This window comes from Haliaeetus albicilla, chromosome 27 (genome assembly GCF_947461875.1).
Source record: "Haliaeetus albicilla chromosome 27, bHalAlb1.1, whole genome shotgun sequence".
In the NCBI taxonomy this organism is placed as follows: Eukaryota; Metazoa; Chordata; class Aves; order Accipitriformes; family Accipitridae; genus Haliaeetus; species Haliaeetus albicilla.
The window spans coordinates 9,698,875-9,713,841 of record NC_091509.1 but is presented as its reverse complement, the minus strand read 5'-3'; the positions used below and the strand labels follow the sequence as shown (position 1 = coordinate 9,713,841).

The 14,967-nt window shown below is 37.4% G+C and overlaps 1 protein-coding gene across 10 annotated transcripts in view; it reads left to right on the top strand.

The window, feature by feature from the left end:
• FABP6 (fatty acid binding protein 6) overlaps positions 1 to 13,155 on the top strand; it is a 46,371-nt gene extending 33,216 nt beyond the window's left edge. For 9 of the 10 annotated variants that reach the window (XM_069773194.1, XM_069773197.1, XM_069773199.1 and 6 more), the window contains 4 exons: positions 8,794 to 8,898; positions 9,762 to 9,937; positions 11,850 to 11,939; positions 13,034 to 13,155. In XM_069773194.1, coding sequence (XP_069629295.1) covers positions 8,794 to 8,898; positions 9,762 to 9,937; positions 11,850 to 11,939; positions 13,034 to 13,087 — 425 coding nt within the window. In that variant the 3' untranslated portion in view covers positions 13,088 to 13,155. Of the gene's footprint in view, positions 1 to 1,637; positions 6,525 to 8,793; positions 8,899 to 9,761; positions 9,938 to 11,849; positions 11,940 to 13,033 lie in introns of those variants that run through there. The other variant, XM_069773204.1, reaches the window with a different exon arrangement.
• The last annotated feature ends 1,812 nt before the right edge of the window (positions 13,156 to 14,967 follow it).

The following is a 14,967-nucleotide window of genomic DNA, read 5'->3' as shown; positions in this document are numbered from 1 at the left end:
TAATCTGAAATTTGAGTAAGTGAAGAGGAATACTTGGATGATAAGAGGAAGAAAAAGTCTGTTATTTCAGAAGTGTCTAACGGAGTTTGGCATAGTTTAGGCCAATTTATTTACTCTAGCAAAAAAAGAGGATGTAACTGTTCTCTAAAGGACTTTGGGGTAAACTCAGAGAAAGAAGTTCTACTTAAAAGAATGGGCAATGCTGGCACAAATACAATCAGGCTTAGAATAACCATGCATTAATTTAAACTAGAAATTAAAAGAAGATTTTTACATACCAGGGAGTAAACTGCCTGCTGTGGTAACAAAAACCAAGAAATTGTATAGACTGCTATCAATTCTAGAAGATGATAACAGAGATGTTCCTTCCAGTTCTTTGTTTTGGTGCTTCTTAGTCCAGGAGTGCTGATTTGATTTACTTGGGTGTTGGAGTCTGAAGAGACAACAGGAAATAACGAGTTCAGAGAATTTGTACTGAGCCTTCAGCTTGCAGAAAATTTGTTCAGTGAACCTGAACTAGGCACACATCACTAGCACAATTAGCATAAGCGTATTTCTGCTTTCCTCTCCAGAGCTTTGTTTACAATTATCAGTTTGGACTTCTTTATTCTTTTAATGTAGATCATAAAGTATAACTGAGACCATGATTACAGTGAGCATTTTTCAGTGGCATGGGCACCTTGTGCGGATGGATATTCCGCCAGCTGCTTGTTCCCTTCTCCATGCCAATACTTGCATTATGCCAGTACAGCTGTTTGTGTGATCATGTGAAGAACTGGATCAGAGCACTGATCCAGCTGAAAAATACCTTTTTATTTTATCTTTGGAATTTTTAATTCAAATCAGGCCCTTGCTCTGGTTGCTACGCTACTGCGTAAATGGTTGTGCCAGCACGAAGTAGGAGGTGGCTCAAGGACACCTAGGAATCACTTGAACAATTTAAGCAGCACTGTCATATCCTTAGGCTGCTCTAATCGCTCTCTGGTTTGCAGTCACCACGAGGCCAATGGAAGGGCTACATGTTGTTGATGATGATGGTGCCATTCATCTTCCTCTCCTCTCTCTTGTACCTCCTGTTGTACTAGCAGGGCCTGACCATGGAATTGAGACAGTTCAGAGAACCAAACCACCTGAAAACTAAGCACTTTTTTTTCTTTTTTTTTTCTTTTTTTTTCTTTTTTTCTTTTTTTTCTCTTTTTTCTTTTTTCTTTTTTTTTCCTTCTTTTTTCTTCTTTTTTCTTTTTTTTTTTTTCCTTAGGTTTAGTTTTCTGTGGGTTTACTTGCCCAAGCCAGATCTCAGCAGTTCCACTGATGCAGCACTTGGAGATTTAGAACACCAGTCAGGGGCAGCAGAACCAAACGCTTCTTACAGAAGCTATGCCAGCTTGTACAGCTTGAAATGAATCACTTCATTATCTTGCTCTTCAGAAACTACCTTTCTGGAGATTCAAACAGACTAAAGGTTTTCCTGATAAGAGTGTTTTGGCAGGAAATAATCAAGTTTCCTTTTAGGGAGTCCCAAAAATACTGGATTTTTGGAAGATCTGTGCCTTCCTCCCCTGCAAATGTTTCTATCCCCGAGCTTCTGGTAGGATCCTTTCTTTCCTGTTTTTGTTAGGCAGAACCTACCCATCAGAATGTCATGTCTGGGGCAAGGCCAGTGTACTGTGTCACCTGTAGAAGTCCTGTAGAGCTGGCTGGTGCATTTCTGTTAAATATTTGGACTCTGTACAAGCATTAGCTTTTCAATAATTCAGCTGCATCTTGTTGGTAATTACTTTCTACTGCTTATGGGTTTAGAATAGTAACGCCTAGTACTATTCTAAATGGGTACTTAATAAGGCAACATTATAATAGGACTCCCATGGAATTACACATTACATTAACACCAAATGAGTTCATTCTGAATTCATTATGAATGATTACTCTGAATACCAAAGGAATTAATAATCATTAGGCATTTACTATGGAAAGTTGCTGAATAATTACCAGATACAGCTGTTTTAAGAATTTACAAGCTTTCCTGATCAAGTTTCATTCTGAAAGAATCATTAAGTGTAACTTTCCTTTCACTGGAGAGTTCCTACTTTTATTTTGCATCTGTACTCCTTGTTCAATTGCATTCCAGTTCTAAAAGCACTTCAAAGATAGTCACTTAGCCTAGTTCATTCACTAATGGAATTACTTTCCTTATCTCCATTTTGTCTTTGAGTGTATCATCTCAGTTGGCTTTATACAACACATCTGAAAGGTTAATAAACTTTAAAGCATGCTGGGAGACATTCAAGGGCAGGGTGATTCCAACATGACAAAAAGAATGCAAAAGTGTTATATTTATGACTTTGTGGCAAGTAAATTCTGAAGGTAAAGATATCGAAGGCCTTTGATTTGGTTCCTGAAAGTTCCCTCTGTTCCTACCAGCATTTGAAGACTCAGCTGTTTTGCATATCAGAGGTAGCTGACTTGGGAGAAAGAGGGAATTAACTGCTCGCTTTAGATGAACTTTTCCCTTGGGTATAAGCTTCCACTAGAGTTTTACTTCTTTGACACGCTAACTTTTATTCATGCTGTTTACAACACCACACAGTTGCAACTCACTTCATCCTGATAAATTCAAATACGGTGTTGAGCTTTTCTGCATAACTTCTCATTGTAACTAGTAGTTTGATTCCTGCCCATAGTCCTGACAATATATATTCAAATATGAGATTTACTATGTGTTGATGTTTGTCATCAAAAATCAGTGACTGAGGTTTCGAAGTTCAGTAAGCACAACTGTGTATGTATGTTTTGGGGTTCTTTTGGTTTCTTTTCCCACTCAGACAAATTCAGTGTAAAAAGCCAGTACACCTTAGACCTCATAAAATAAGGTTATGCCATTTCCTTGCATTCTGTCGGCAAACAGTGCTGCTCCATCTAAGCATGCACACCCTTATTTGTGTTTCTCTGTGACAGCTGAATCCACTCAGTGGGTTTCACAAATGCCAATCTGCTGCAAATAGCCTTTGCACATAAAGTTAGATTCAATAAATTGTGTTAAAGTGTTAGTTCAACTGTAGATGATTACCACTGAATTCAGGGGAGCCAGCATTTGGCCTCTGATCTGTAATGTTTAATTAAAGCTGTATGAAGCAGTCCTGTGTCTTGCTGATTGCCAAGATCGCAATACAAATGTGTTTGTGTTTAAGCAAAGGTGAATACTGTACAATATGTCAGTGATGCCATAAAGCAATGCTTAGGAAATCATCTTCATTTAGAACTGTGTCCCAAAATAAAACATATGAAGATAATCGCTTGTATAAATACTGATATATTTTTATATATTATGTAAAGATAAATGATACATTTAACATGACTCTTACTGAGATGATTATAACCAGCTTGGGGGATTTTTTTTTTTTTTTTTTACAGTTAGAGAATGAAGGGATGGGCAATTCGTCTTGGAGATTCAGCTGTGGCACGGGGCCAGCTGCAAACGCTGGCATGCTCTAACTGAAGTCAGGGGTTTACATGGGTGAGGTGGGGGCTCGGTGTAGGACATGCTGCCTGGCATACGGGCCCTGACAGTTGGCCACCAGATGGCAGACAGTCTCCTATAGAATAATGATATTTTCTTTTGACCTACATAAAGAACAGCTGCATCTTTCTCTATTGAAAATAATAGATGGTGCCAAGTACACTGAAGATAATGGCCACTTTCTGAAAGCTGTTTTCAGCTTTTACACCTGAAGCTTTTTATTCTTTTGCGTTTCTCTGTTCCAATTCTCACCTTGTGCCAGGGAAATATCTTTTATTTTTCCACTGACCTCAGTTATAGCTGTTAATTCAGTTGGGTTTGAACTGACTTCTGTTAAGCAAAAGTATAACATAACCAAGGGTGTATGCAGCAGTGTGCAGGCTCTACATTGTAGTAGTTGGAATGGATTAAATACAAGTAATGTATTTAAAATACATGTATACATAGACGTAGATAATTTTGTTTTAATTGATTCTTTTTTTAACTGGATAATTCTGGAGTTCTCTGCACCATTTAGTTCAATGACCAGCCCACCAAGGATGAAGCACTGCTGTAGAGGTATGCAAAAGCAACACCACATGCTCACAGCTCTGAAGAGGCAGAAAAATCACAAATATTGTAAATGCGAAGTGTAAGGTCATTAGATGGATACTGGTTTTAGCTGAAACCAGCTGAAGAGATAGGGACTTGAATGACTAACCTTAGCAAATGGGCAAGTGGTAACTTCAGTAAAGTCAGAGGGCCTCCATTCCTTTATTCTTGGAGTAAACATTGTCCTGACTCAGTATTTGGAAGACTTCTTAATGAAATTCTTCATTCTCTAATACACTATCAAATTTAATTATATTTTATAACAAAAAAGGCAGGAATGAAAATAAGGATTTATGTCAGAATAAGTGAGCAGAAACATGGGTGCAAATTCACAATGCACATTAAAAACTCCTCTGCACAGACAGGTACAGATGATGGCACATTTGCTCAAAACTTGTTCTAAACTGATTTGGATCCTGAGCAGCCAGGCAGAGCAAGCAGAATTATTAACACTGTGTAGCTTTACCTTTATTGTTTGGATTGATGTTTGTAACCTGCACTGGAACGCTCATGTACAGCGTAGTGTACAACTCCTTGGAGGTGAATAAACTCATACTTAGTGTGTGGCAAGAGTGACCCACCCAGTCAAATAGTTATTCTTTGGTAATTTACTGTACTACACGCTAGCTCTGTGCCCACCACATTCCCACTGCAGGCAGGCTCTAAGTATTGTATAGTTGTGTAGATGTCAGCATTTTTATATCGCATCACAAGCAAACTATCAATATAATTTGATCTTTAGAGAGAGAGAGAGAACATAAAAGCTCAAGTACTGTTCATATAATCTGATTATCTTTTTCCTGTTTCACAGAACTGTGGTATTTTTCTTATCCAGTTTGATCTATCTTCCAAGGTCCAAGTGGTGTTACTACACCAGTGGTATTGTCCTCCAATAAGTTTTATGTAAACAGAAAAGTTTATGGCTTGAGTTCGTTTACCTTCTTCACAGGGTTGTACGTGTCTGTCTGGAACACTGAGAGCCTAGTGCAAGACAGAGGCCGTCAGTGCTTGGCTAACCTGAGGACAGTCTCACTCTCTCCAGTCACCCACTCTCCAAAAGCACAGCTGGGGCTGGACACTGGTTATCTTTCAGTATACACAGAGCTACATGGAGACAGCAGGAATCTTAACTAGGGACTTGCTCAGCCAGTTGTGCTAAGCAGCTCTAAAGATTCTCACAGCCCATCAGTGGAGCAAGTGTAAAATTCCCTGGGTGACTGAAAGTAAATGGTTGCTCAGAGCTCTCATTGTTTGCTTCTAACAGCTGGTTTATTATAAGAAAGTTTAAATTAATGTGCCATCCTCTGGACACTGGGTTAATGCCTGGACTTAGGATTTCTTACTGGCTGCATCATCCATTCACTATATCATAAACTCTGATAGGTCACTTTTTTTCAGTGTTTGAGTTTTCTCATGTATGAAATAGGCCTGATGATACTTTCCTCTAAATGGTATTTTTGAATCTGTGTATGACTGAAATTACTAGGGGTTTTGCCTCTATTAATGGCATAGAGTTTACACTGCTGTAACTTAACTGGTGTCTACTTAGCTTTACCAGAGCAATAAGAACTGAGGCTTCTATGTATGTGCAACCACTTCATTGTTTTCCATGCTAATGCTGTTTTTCTTTATATAGATGGGCCTAAGCATCTGGGTCCAGCTGATAAAGAAAGTTTCCTTTTCAGTTGTCTGCTCCTGCACAATTGATCATTGAGTTCAGCAATCTTGGGATTAAGCTGAAGGAGCTTTGATTAAAAAACTAAGTGTCAAATATGGTTGCAGGACAGTCAGAATCATTTTACAGACACTTTTAAATCAAAAGTGTAAAGGCAACACTGGTGGTGAAACAAGCTTCTCTGTTCCTTTTCTGAATCTTATGTATTTGTAATTGATACAGGAACCACCAGTTTCATACTTTTCTCCCACAGTCCTGTGTTTTGAATGCTAATCACAGGGGACAGAAAATGTTCACAGAGGGAAGGTATATGGCTCTCCTTCTATTTCAAGTATGGAGACATACTTTTAATTGCATGCAGACAGCAGATGGTATGGCTTTTGTGGCATCATGAACTCCAGCACAATATAGTCAGCCACTGCACAGCATGGTACAATTTAAAGCAGAGTAAATATGGGGAGAGTGAAGGGTTAGGGGTGGGAAGGCAGTAATTCCTAGGACATTTGTTCTATTTTTTTTACAAATTGACCATGATTTTGTTATGCTTCATTCTTGTTCACTTTCTGCATCTGTTCTGGCAAACTGCTTTCCTGCCAGGAACGTACACCCAAACAAATAGCTTTAAAAGGACGTTTGTCAACTTCAAAAATCACATCTCCATTTGAAAGTTTTATGTTTTCTTTCACAAGAAGATGTAAGATTTTGAAGTTACTTTCTCTCAGACTTCAGAAGGGGAAACAGGTAAAAAAAACCCCAGAAATAATATAAATTCCCAACTAATAAACATGAGGCAAGCTCTTTTCCAGTCCACAGGTATAATCTGTCACAAAACTGATTCGGAATTTTCTAAAGCTTTTTCTGGTCAGAAAATTCTTTTCCATTAGAAGTCCCCTTCTCACTTGACTCAGACTTTTCACCCATCAGTCAGTGTGTTATTCTGGAATCCCTGTCATTTTTTTCCTGTAAGGAAAAGTTTTGAAACTGCAAAAATTTTCCTAAGACAGGAAGTATTTACCTATAAAAACCTCATATGCCCTGTGTATTCTGTAATTGGTTTAAAGGCTGTATAACTTACGGACAGCAGAGGCTTTGCATAAAAGAAAGCAGCTTAGTAAGTAAAATAAAAAATTAATAAAAATTAGAGAGGATTTTTTTCATTGAGTTGCAACTTACCCTGACAAGTAATATGCCATTAAATATATATGTATATATAGCAAATATATTTGAGTTTAATAAAACCTTAAACCCCCCCAACAGTTACGAATTTAAGGGGTTATTGTACACACTGGTATCCTGTGACAAAATAGTTGGGTACAGGCTGTCCTATTTCTAGCTTCTTTTGACTTTAATGCTGGTAATCTACATCCAGTCCCAAATCTGTGAGGCTACATCAAGACACAGCCAGTATGTGACCATAGGAGAGAGGACCCATAGGACGCAAGATTCACTAAGAGGCACCATTCTGTCTCAACTCAGTAGAACAGCTTGCAAACTACACTACATAACACTCTCCAACATGCAGGATTTAGAGCACAGCCTGAGGGAGTGTACCACTAACTGTGTGAATTGAGAGACAATGTTACCGGTAATAAAACTGCTAGAGGTAGCAATGCTTTGAATGTGTATAGTTTTACAGTAATGATATATCATGATTTATGATATTTAATATTTTACTGAAGTTTCATCCTGTTACTGAAGTTTGTCTTGTTTTCTGACAGAGTGGAGTATGGATAAGTCTATTAATTAGACACACAGAAATGGTTATACAGAATACATTAATTTGAAAGTATACCAAAGAGAACAGTGGTAAAGTTTAGTGGACCTTTGTTTTCCATGTTTCTAACCACCCAGCCTATGTTCCTGTTCTTCTGATCAGTTTCTGGACTCTAAATAGACATGTTCTTGCGTTAGCATGTGGGATTAAATTAATTGCATTTAAAAATGGAACCCACTTTGCATATAGCAAAACTTGTTGAATGCTGTTACATATTTCTCCAGACTTTTATGAAACTGAGGAAAAAAATAGATTTTCTATTCTTTCCAAAATTTATTACTTTAATTAAATAAAATAAAATTCTAATCTATGACACCATTTTCACATAAATCCTAGGAACGTTTTTGTTCGGATTAAAAATTGTTGGTCTGTATCCTCAGCCAGCGGAGCAATGCCAATACACAGCAGCTGGGAATTTCCTACCCTGCTATCTGTGTGTGGCAGTGGATTCATTAGGCATAGGACATCTCCTGTATGCGTTCTAAATTACCCAGCAGACTCCCTGACTTTTAACATATGGTTATCTTACATAAATCAGAGCTCTGCTTTTTCAAAATAAGTATATTTTTTGTACTTTGTGGGAATACTTGCTAAGCAATACAAAGCACTATTTGTCTCTTGATATTAAATAAGGTATGGGAACATGGTGCCAGGGACTAATCTAATGTACTTTACATCCAAGTAGTGTAAAATATTTCATAATTCTTTTTTCTGTGTGGAGATAAGGTAAGACATGTGCAGGTGCAGTAATTTACCAAGAACCTTGTCATTGCCCATATCCTACCAGAATTACTTAGGAATCTGTGCAGCTTGTTTCTTATTTTCATATTTTAACTAGTACAGGGTATGCTTCCAAATAAAGCAAGGCTGTGATCTCGGGACACTGCTTTGAAGCCGTTTTGTCCCTGTTTCATTAGAACATATTTTACCATTATGCCATCCTAAATGCAAAATCAGTGGACTCTTGAAAGTAAAAATATATCATTTTGTTTAAATATGCACTAAAATGAAAACCAAGCTTTTGTCCTTGATTTCTGCTGATCTCCAGATTATTGTCAAGAATGTATAACCTTGAATTATAACCTTGATTTTCATACAGGTCAATGGCACCCATGCTAGTGACTCACATAGATCATAAAAGTATATTTCCAGGGGGTGTGGGCTGAACAGCTTGGGCTGGTTTATAAAAAAGAGGGCCTCAAGCCATCTGCACTTGCCCATTCTTCTTTGTTCCAGCTGCTATTCTGCTCCACCAGCCACATCACCAGGGCAACATGGCATTTACAGGCAAATACGAATTCGAAGGTGATGAGAACTATGATGACTTTGTGAAGAAGATTGGTAAGTATGTCTTGGGGTGTAAGTCTTAAAGGTTACAAATTAGTTAAAAAATTCATTTTAAAAAAAAGGGTTTTTTACTGAAATGTGCTGAGATCAACAGGGGCTAAGACTGGTAGGAGTGCTCTGCACGTCAGCAAGGAGATTCCGTTTTCATTCCTTTAAGAAGCACTGTCAGCCACAGGGAAATAGTCCTGTTCTACAGAAGTAGTATTCTTTTCTGGCAGCAGAATGAAGGGTCAAGATGTTTGCAGTATGATGATTGTGAAGGTCACTTTTTCCGTCCTTAGTATTCATTGGTGGGAGTATAAATTTAGTATGAAAATGCTTGTCAAAATCTTACACAGGACCAGGTTTCTGTGAATGCTTTCAGAAGACTGTGCAAACCTGTTTCAGAGATTACCCGGTAAAAGCTCTTAGAGAGCTTTTCTTGCTATGATCATAAGTTCAGTGCTTGTGTTCATTTATTTAAAAAGCAATAGCAAATAGTAAATAGGTATATACAGCTATATAGCAAAGGCACAAGTTCATACACCTTAAATTCCATGCATCTGCATGTGTAGTTTAAGTAGAAGGAAATATTTGTATGTATTTTGTATCTATACATTTATTCAGTGTGTTGTTTCTCAGGGAAAAGAACGCAAGACCAAAACAGTATTTTAGCAAATGCACTGATGCACCTGTATCTTCCTGTATACCAGTAATTTAAACTCAGAGCTTTGATACTGCTGTAAAAAAAAAAAGAAAAAAACAACAAATCGGATGCTCAGACATCAATGTCCGAGAACAAACATACCATTAGCATGCTTCAATTCAAATACAGCTGGTAGGCTATAAGATTCAATAAACTGTATGTTTCTGTTAAGGTCTCCCCAGTGACAAGATTGAAATGGGAAGGAATTGCAAAATAGTCACTGAGGTAGTGCAGAATGGAAATGACTTCACCTGGACACAGCATTTCCCAGGAGGCCACACCACGACCAACACATTCACAATTGGCAAGGAAGCAGACATGGAGACAATGGGTGGTAAAAAGTTCAAGGTAAATTAATTTAGCTCTCAAGTTCTACACTGTCTCAGTTGTTTTTTTAATTTAGGGTGAAAATCAAATCTGTCTTAGGGACATCTTCCTTAATTTTTTTCATCTGTCATAGCTTAGAAACATATAATTATTTACGAATTTCTTGATGCCCCTAGCAAAATATCTAAATCTGATTTTAAAGAGAGCTAGAGCTTCAAAACTGTATGTACTAATAAAGAACAAGGGTAGAGTGTCAAGCATCTACTGGTGTCACAGCTCAAGCAAACATAATGCTCATTAAAACTCTAAAGAGCTGGTTGGCAGCTGTGTCATTGTCCAGCACCATACAGCAACTGCAGCACACTCTGAGGGGAGTGCTGTGGTCCCTAGTTCTGCCCATGCCTGTCAGCAGTGCTCACCTTTTGAAGTCACCTGAGCCTGAGTCTTAAACAAAAGACTGTGTAAAGTGAAGGGGAAAAAAAAAAGATCTCTGTATCCTCCTTCCTGTTGGAAGTACAGAGCAACTTCCAACTTAAGTAAACTCTAGTGAGATGGAAGATTACACAATATTGATCTGCTCCTCTCATGGACAAAATATGGATACAAAACCTGCTGTAAAATGGTTGCTTTACTTACCTTATTCATTTCTCATCTATTTAAAGGGATAAGACAGTTTGGGACAGCTAAACTCTGCATTTGTGAGGTGTCCAGAACCCTACAATAGATTACTGGATAAACGCTTTATACATATTGAAAAGACAGGAAAACCAGCAATTGCATCAGGGAGCTGTGACAAACTGAGAATAGCAATAGCATTGCATGATTTCCAAAATGCTTTTTTAGTCATACCTTTCTGAGAGGAAAAAACCCTTGTCTTTGGCTTTGAGAAATCATTGTGAAACCTAACAGATAGAGTAAGACACAATTTAACTCGGTCAGTTTATTGCAAACTTAACCATTTTGAAATATTACAAATTCCATTCTCTTCTCTTTGGCCCTGGGCACTTCAGCAGTCCAAAGCCTATTAAGGAGCCAAAGATGGAGGCAGGTAAATGACCCTCAGCAGAGAAACCACTGCCTTTTAGTATAGTGTCGCTAAACAATATATAAACTAGTAAGATGGTTTCCTGGTATCTGGTAAAAACTGTCCACTCATCTCTTCATTTTGCAAATTACTTTTTTCTCCTCTAAATGACTGGCTCATCTGTCTTTATTACTAAAAGCATAGGCAAGACTGACTAGTTATACAGACAAGACTGATTTTGTGATGGAACTACATAACTAGTTTTGGCAGTCAGCTGAGCTGCTGTAGTATTTGTGATCTTCATAGTAGCATCCTGACATACTTCTTCCATACAGAAGCAGCTTTTACAGCTGTTGGTACATATTATAGTATGAAGGTGTGACTGCAGACTGTGCAGTCATGTTCACCTATACTTAAAATAAGCAAGATGAATTCTAGTGTAGTTAGAGGTATGGAACCCAGATCTAGGGTAAAGATTCATGTCACTTGTCCACAGAGACTTTTGTGCTGCTTGCAGGCAGGTTATTTAGTACTGAGAATACTACTTCAAAATTAACTGATACAATCATGCCTTTTACTTCACTGTCAAAACAAGAGAACCAAGTAAAACCTTAAGGACTAAATGAGAACCATAGTCTGTAGTCAGGTCATTTTTAGAGCTATGAATGTTGTGTAGATATGGAACTTGCATATATTGTTAGATGAACATTTTTCTATTTAAATTGTGAACACTTAAGAACTAAAGCTCAAGGATTTTAGTCTTGTTCATGAAGCTGCATGTGTAATACACAACTACTACTTTTTTTTAAAAGTAAAAACTTTAAGCATCAGGTGTACAGATGTTTACAGTGTATCTGATAATATAAATGCCAGTAGCCCCAGGGAACATTAAACCTTTCTCTATTACAGGCAACTGTCAAAATGGAAGATGGGAAAATAGTAGCTGATTTTCCCAACTATCATCATACTGCAGAGCTTTGTGGAGGAAAGTTAGTGGAGGTGAGTTCTCAAATATCCAGGTTAGTTTATAAAAACCAACCAACCAACCAAAAAAAACCCCACAAGAGCAAAATTCTGAGTTTAGAAAAAATCTTTATCCAAAAGTAAAGCAAAATTATTCAATAACTTTCTCCTTCACTCTAAATAATCTTCTACAATTTTGTGCAGGTTTAATCCAAAATTTGAATGAACAAACTTTTCATCATGTATTTTTGATAAACTTGAAATGTAGATCTTGCATCTTAGGCACAGACACACAGTTTTATAGCTGTAAGACTGGAATGTTGAACTGCTATGTCTTCAACTGTATTCACTGTGCCTATGCCTCAAGAATAGAAAATAATATATATAAAACTTTTCACCTACTACTTAACTTTATAGAAACACGTATTAACTTTGTTTCATTCTTAGAAAACTATTGAGCTGCAACTCCTTACAGAACTCTATTTCCTTAGTCATACCAAAGGAAAAAAAAACCAAAACAAAACACAAGAGGTTGGATTTCAAGCAGTATCCTAGTTTATCAACAAAATGGCAACATACCTTTGGAAGATTACTGAAACTACAGTACTTGTAGTAAAACTTGTAAAACAGATAGGATGGTCAAACATCATGATTTCTGATTCTCAAAAGTTGTCCTGAATTGACTTACGTCTGTGTCAGTTATGTATGTCTGAGTGCGTCTTCAACAGAGACTAACCAGAAGTAAGTTACTCTGTGAATCAAGAAAGGACACTTACCCTCCCTAAAAGTAATAGTGTCAATCATTTATTGCTTTTGGAGAACAATTATCTCACTTGTCTAAAACCCTAATAACTTGGAGTTGGTGAAGCCACAGCTAACAGGATACATTTAAGTTATCCCTAACCCCCTGTTTAGAAGTTGTGCTTTTTGTGTAAGAATATTTTTGCACTGTGTATTTCAGACTTGACAAGGACATTCAGCTTATTTTCTAGATATGTCTTCTACCAAAGGGTAAATGTTGCTTCAGTAAAGGACACATTCTGTAAGCCAGTCAGGAGGTCTTTTCATTTGTGACACTGAAGCTCTAATTACACTGTTCAACCAAAGTTTTGTTTTTTTCTTTATTCCAGATTTCTACTACTTCTGGTGTAGTCTACAAAAGGACCAGCAAAAGGATCGCTTAAGGCAGTAAAGACAGTCTCTTCCAGTGCACTGAAAAACAAACAACAATACAAATAAATAAAATAGTGCTCATTGTCTTTCTCTCTTTCTTTGTATTACAAACACGAAGAATTGTTTTTCAGAGTAATGTTTTCCTCAACATTAATGCTTAACCCCATTCCTAAAGATCTGACAAATACTCAGAAGATGCAACAAAGCATTTAATGATGCTGTCCAGTCTAAGTATTTCAGGATATGCTACATACTTGGCATATTCAATTATTGTCTACTATCTACTTAATAAAAGCTCTATTCAGCTTCTGTCTAGAGAATAGGACAATACTCTGCCCAAAGCATAACATCAAAATGCAGGATGAAGCCTTTTGCCCTGTTGCTGGTTGGAGGGCAGAAATTTAGGAGCTTGAAAACAAGAGAAAGTCAGTTTATCACTCATTAAAAGATATGCTTTCATACTATCACGGTTTTCTCATTCCCATCAGTATCTCCTCTTGACCCAAATTTCTAAGACAACATGTAAGGTTTTACAGACAGACTCCTGCAGGAAAACATGGCATCTTATTTTCTCAGTGCAATCCTGTTATTTACATAGAGTGCGTGTGAAAACCTGTTTTCTTGAACACAATAGGAATGAAATATAACACAGTTTTTGGCTTCACTGTTCCAAATCATTTCTGGCCAATACCTGGTCCACAAAGCATTTTCCTTTTCAGACTCCTTTTTCCAGCTATCTTGCTTTCTGGATCCACCTAGCTCCTTGCCCTCACAAGGTACTTAGTAACTAAACAGGGCATGTGTCTTGTGGCTGCAAAAATTCATTTTCTGATCAGACTATGTATGTGACCAGTAATCCCAATCATTTCAGGTATCTTGCATTAAAAAAAGGCTTTTAATTAATTTTTATGTTTTTCCTCAGTAGAGATTACTAAGCTTTCCAGCTGCAACAAGGCTTCATCCAGACTCCATCATTCAACCAAAACAGACTGCACATGTCTTTTTTTATGACCAGGTATTGCTCAATATAGTACTTACTCTGTTTCCAAGGCAAAGCATAATGCTGAGCTCTAATTAAACATGAGTCAAATCTGCAACCTGTTCAATCTTGAGACATTCTTTTGGTACTTGCAACAAACAGATCTACTGATAGAATTTTGTTGAAATTCAGCCTCTTCAGTTATATGAGGTCATACTGAGGAGTAATAAGGGATCTCTTCAGGCTTACTCATCTGAGTTCAAGTCAGCTAGTACCTTCCTCTGCAAATAATGTTACATCTTAGAACACCTGAATTTAGAATATACCCATCATATTCAACACTTAACCAACTACACAGAATGACCTGTAGAGTCAGGCACAGGTAGACACTGGGCAAGTGTTGTATGAAACTAAAGCTCATACTAGAATTAGGGGATGGTGGTGTTTTGTCTGAACCATTCACACCCACAAGAACCTGCTCTGAAAGAGATGATGCCGATACCTAACAGTTCCCTGCATTGAAAACAAAATGGAACCAGCCACCACTAATTCCAGTTCTAGAAGCAGCTACGTTTAGTCTTGTGCAACTGGCACATTTTGTTTTCACATTTTGTATGTGATCAAGTAACCCCCATTATACAGACAACAATACTTTGAAAGGAAGGGTGGGATATTTAGGCTCTCTAGAAAGCATATAAGGGGTGCTTTCACATGGGAAAAAAAGCATTGCTGCCTTTTCAACTGGAGAACATTCTTGAGGCTTGTCTTGAAATGGCAGTGTAGAGAGCAAAACACACACCCCTTGAAAAAAAAAAAACAACATGTAAAATTATCACTAAGAATCCATCAGTTTAGCAAATGTGGGCCAGCATCTAGACTTCTCAGTAAAAAAATACCACTAAGCTAAATTGT